Source organism: Sprattus sprattus (assembly GCF_963457725.1).
Source record: "Sprattus sprattus genome assembly, chromosome: 10".
NCBI classification, from domain to species: Eukaryota; Metazoa; Chordata; class Actinopteri; order Clupeiformes; family Clupeidae; genus Sprattus; species Sprattus sprattus.
Genome location: NC_137908.1, coordinates 3014391 through 3019390, shown reverse-complemented (window position 1 = coordinate 3019390; position 5000 = coordinate 3014391). Strand labels below are relative to the sequence as shown.

Below are 5000 nucleotides of genomic sequence, written 5' to 3'. Positions count from 1 at the left end.
TCTCCATCTCTGTATCTTCTCCAACTCCATCTCTCCATCCCTCCATCTCTTTTTGTCTCTCCATCCCTCCATCTCTGTCTCTTCTCTGTCTGTCTCTAATCGCCTGTGTCTCCATCTCTGTCTCTTACTGTCTGTCTCTCCATCCCTCCATCTCTCTCCATCCCTCCATCTCTGTCTCTTTTCTGTCTGTCTCTCCTCGTCTGTGTCTCCATCCCATTTGCCTTTTCTTTCCTCTTCCCCATCCTCTTCTTCATCATCTTCTCCTCTCCCTCCCCCTACATCCTCTTCATCCTCTTGTCCATCCTCTTCTTCATCCTCTTCTTCATCATCTTCTCCTCTCCCTCCCCCTACATCCTCTTCATCCTCTTGTCCATCCTCTTCTTCATCCTCTTCTTCATCATCTTTCCCTCTCCCTCCCCCTACATCCTCTTCATCCTCTTGTCCATCCTCTTCTTCATCCTCTTCTTCATCCTCTTCTCCTCTCTCTCCCCCTCCATCCTCTTCTTCATCCTCTTCTCCTCTCCCTCCATCCCTCCATCTCTGTCAGGGTTCATGATTGACAGTCCTGTGCTTCAGTGACTGATTGATGTTACGTCAGCTATCGCATTTCTTCCTGCCCTCCTCCCTCCCTCCCTCCCCCCTCCCCTCCTTTCCTCTTTTCCCCTCTCGGTGCCTACCCTGATGGGCAGCAGGGGTTGTGCCTGGGGTTCAAAGGTCATCAGTATAGGTCATGACCTCATGACCTGGTCGGTCAGCATGTGTGGTCCTGTCAATGGGGATCAATGAGGGAAGAATGCAGTGTTATCTTATGTCATCTAGCTGCCAGTGATTAATAGCGTGTGTGTGTGTGTGTGAGTGAGTGGGTGTGTGTGTGTGTGTGTGTTTGGTCTCTATTAATATTTGTGTGAGTGTTTGTGTGTGAGAGTGGGTGTGTGTGTGTGTGTGGTCTCTATTAATATTTGTGTGTGAATGTATATGTCCATGTATGTGTGTATATTCTTGGTCTGTGTGTGTGTGTGGTCTTGCGTGTCTCTATTAATATTTGTGTGTGGATGTACATATGTGTGTGTATACTCATGTGTGTGTGTGTGTGTGTGTGTGTGTGTGTGTGTTCTCTGCAGCTCTATAACGAGGAGGTGCTGGACCTGTTTGACAGCGCGCGTGACCCCGAGTCTCGTGGCAGGAAGTCCAACATCAAGATCCATGAAGACGCCAGCGGAAGCATATACACCACGGGGGTCACGTCACGCCTCGTCGCGTCCGAGGACGAGGTGAGGAGCTGCACACGCGTGTCAGTGAGGCGTGTGTGCGTGTGTGTGTGTGGGGGGGGGGGGGGGGGGGGGGGGGTGACATTCAGCGAAACTAGCTCTTGTTTCAGAAAGCAGCTCATGTTACTAGAATTTAGGAACATATTTTATACCCCTGCCACTCAAAATGGCCTCGTCTGGAGCTGGCTTGAAAGGTCTATTTCCGTTCAGGAACATACGTGAGGCCTCTCCTCTTCTTCAGAAAGTGCTTCATCTGCATGTGTGTGTTTCACTGTTAACGCCTGGATCTGGTGGTGTGTGTGTGTGTGTGTGTGTGTGTGTGTGTGTGTGTGTGTGACTGTTTACTCATGTATGCTGTATGTGTGTATACTTAACCATTCTAAACTTGTGTGTGTGACCCTTGTTAGCATTTCTCTCTGTTTTATTATGTTTGTGTGTGTGTGTGTGTGTGTGTTTGTGTGTTTGTGTGTGTGTGTGTGTGTCTCTGTGTGTGTTTGTTTGTGTGTGTGTGTGTTTGTGTTTGGCGGTTCACCATTCTCTTTGTGTGTGTAGTAGTATTAACCACTGTGTCTGTGTGTTTGTGTGTGTGTGTGTGTTTGTGTGTGTGTGTGTGTGTGTGTGTGTGTGTGTGTGTGTGTGTGTGTGTGTGTGTTTTAGATGCTGCAGTGTCTGAAGCTGGGCGCTCTCTCCCGCACCACGGCCAGTACCCAGATGAACGCCTCCAGCTCTCGCTCCCACGCCATCTTCACCATCCACCTCTGCCAGATGAGAGTGTGCCAGCTCATGGTTAGAACACTTCTCCCTTTTCTCCTCTTCTCTTCCTCCTCCTCCTCCTCCTCCTCCTCTTCACCATCCACCTCTGCCAGATGAGAGTGTGCCAGCTCATGGTTAGAACACTTCTCCCTTTTCTCCTCTTCTCTTCCTCCTCCTCCTCCTCCTCCTCCTCTTCACCATCCACCTCTGCCAGATGAGAGTGTGCCAGCTCATGGTTAGAACACTTCTCCCTTTTCTCCTCTTCTCTTCCTCCTTCTCCTCCTCTCCTCCTCCTCCTCCTCCTCCTCCTCCTCCTCTTCACCATCCACCTCTGCCAGATGAGAGTGTGCCAGCTCATGGTTAGAACACTTCTCCCTTTTCTCCTCTTCTCTTCCTCCTCCTCCTCCTCCTCCTCCTCCTCTTCACCATCCACCTCTGCCAGATGAGAGTGTGCCAGCTCATGGTTAGAACACTTCTCCCTTTTCTCCTCTTCTCTTCCTCCTTCTCCTCCTCTCCTCCTCCTCCTCCTCCTCCTCCTCCTCTTCACCATCCACCTCTGCCAGATGAGAGTGTGCCAGCTCATGGTTAGAACACTTCTCCCTTTTCTCCTCTTCTCTTCCTCCTTCTCCTCCTCTCCTCCTCCTCCTCCTCCTCCTCCTCTTCACCATCCACCTCTGCCAGATGAGAGTGTGCCAGCTCATGGTTAGAACACTTCTCCCTTTTCTCCTCTTCTCTTCCTCCTCCTCCTCCTCCTCCTCCTCCTCCTCTTCACCATCCACCTCTGCCAGATGAGAGTGTGCCAGCTCATGGTTAGAACACTTCTCCCTTTTCTCCTCTTCTCTTCCTCCTCCTCCTCCTCCTCCTCCTCCTCTTCACCATCCACCTCTGCCAGATGAGAGTGTGCCAGCTCATGGTTAGAACACTTCTCCCTTTTCTCCTCTTCTCTTCCTCCTTCTCCTCCTCCCCTCTTCCTTCTCCTCCTCCTCCTCTTCACCATCCACCTCTGCCAGATGAGAGTGTGCCAGCTCATGGTTAGAACACTTCTCCCTTTTCTCCTCTTCTCTTCCTCCTCCTCCTCCTCCTCCTCCTCCTCTTCACCATCCACCTCTGCCAGATGAGAGTGTGCCAGCTCATGGTTAGAACACTTCTCCCTTTTCTCCTCTTCTCTTCCTCCTCCTCCTCCTCTCCTCCTCCTCCTCCTCCTCCTCCTCTTCACCATCCACCTCTGCCAGATGAGAGTGTGCCAGCTCATGGTTAGAACACTTCTCCCTTTTCTCCTCTTCTCTTCCTCCTTCTCCTCCTCTCCTCCTCCTCCTCCTCCTCCTCCTCTTCACCATCCACCTCTGCCAGATGAGAGTGTGCCAGCTCATGGTTAGAACACTTCTCCCTTTTCTCCTCTTCCTCCTCCTCCTCTTCCTCCTCCTCCTCCTCTTCTTCACCATCCACCTCTGCCAGATGAGAGTGTGCCAGCTCATGGTTAGAACACTTCTCCCTTTTCTCCTCTTCCTCCTCTTCCTCCTCCTCCTCCTCTTCACCATCCACCTGTGCCAGATAAGAGTGTGTCAGCTCATGGTTAGAGCACTTCTCCCTTTTCTACCCCTACTCCTCTTCCTCCTCATCTTCCTCCTCTTTCTCCTCCTCTTCCTCCTCCTCCTCCTCCTCTTCACCATCCACCTCTGCCAGATGAGAGTGTGCCAGCTCATGGTTAGAACACTTCTCCCTTTTCTCCTCCTCCTCCTCCTCTTCCTCCTCCTCCTCCTCTTCCTCCTCCTCCTCTTCACCATCCACCTCTGCCAGATGAGAGTGTGTCAGCTCATGGTTAGAACACTTCTCCCTTTTCTTCTCTTCCTCCTCCTCCTCTTCCTCCTCCTCCTCCTCTTCTTCACCATCCACCTCTGCCAGATGAGAGTGTGTCAGCTCATGGTTAGAACACTTCTCTCTTTTCTCCTCTTCTCTTCCTCCTCTTCCTCTTCTTCCTCCTCCTCCTCCTCCTCTTCCTCCTCCTCCTCCTCCTCCTCTTCCTCCTCTTCACCATCCACCTGTGCCAGATGAGAGTATGCCAGCTCATGGTTAGAACACTTCTCCCTTTTCTCCTCTTCCTCCTCCAATACACTCCAAAACATGTCTGCTGTGAGAATACGCTCTTACCCAGGGGGCATTGCACTTACCAAGGGGCCATTGCTCTTACCCAGGGGGCATTGCTCTTACCCAGGGGGCATTGCACTTACCCAGGGGCCATTGCTCTTACCCAGGGGGCATTGCTCTTACCCAGGGGCCATTGCTCTTACCCAGGAGCCACTGCTCTTACAGGTGAAAGTCTTCCTCATCCTTATCCTCCTCATCTGTCGTCTTCCTCTTCCTCCTCCTCATCTGTTCTCCTCCTCTTCCTCAGATGAATGGCTCTGCGGACAGTCAGGTGAACGGCGTCTCAGACGGGCCCATCACCCAGCCGGAGTACGAGACGCTCACGGCGAAGTTCCACTTTGTGGACCTAGCCGGTTCCGAGCGTCTGAAGCGGACCGGTGCCACGGGGGAGCGTGCACGAGAGGGCATCTCTATCAACTGTGGCCTGGTGCGACCCATTTAATGAACATCATTATAAAACTCATTACTAATACTATTAATTAATTAATTAATTCATTAATGTATTTATTTATTTATTTATGCGTATTATAAGTAAATACATTTCAAATACACGCATACAAAAAAAAATATACTACTACTCATTACTAATACTATAAATGCACGATAAGGCATCTCTATCAACTGTGGCCTGGTACGAGCCATTTAATGAACATCATTACTCTTACTCTTTTAACTAACTTAATGTTGGGGACGGTACGGCATCTATGAGCTGTGGCCTGGTGGGCCTTTAAACCAGGGGTCGGGAACCTTTTTTGCCTGGAGAGCCACTTTTACCATTTTTTTTTTTTTTTTATCTCAGAAGAGCCACAAAAAGACAGTTACAAGAAGGGGTTT

The 5000-nt window shown here is 50.6% G+C and overlaps 1 protein-coding gene across 1 annotated transcript in view; it reads left to right on the top strand.

Moving 5' to 3' along the window:
* kif21b (kinesin family member 21B) overlaps positions 1 to 5000 on the top strand; it is a gene marked incomplete at its 3' end in the record, with an annotated part of 95482 nt that overhangs the window by 40938 nt on the left and 49544 nt on the right. Inside the window, exons 4-6 of the mRNA XM_080846708.1 lie at positions 1122 to 1271; positions 1926 to 2039; positions 4414 to 4593. Coding sequence (XP_080702834.1) covers positions 1122 to 1271; positions 1926 to 2039; positions 4414 to 4593 — 444 coding nt within the window. The remainder of the gene's footprint in view (positions 1 to 1121; positions 1272 to 1925; positions 2040 to 4413; positions 4594 to 5000) is intronic.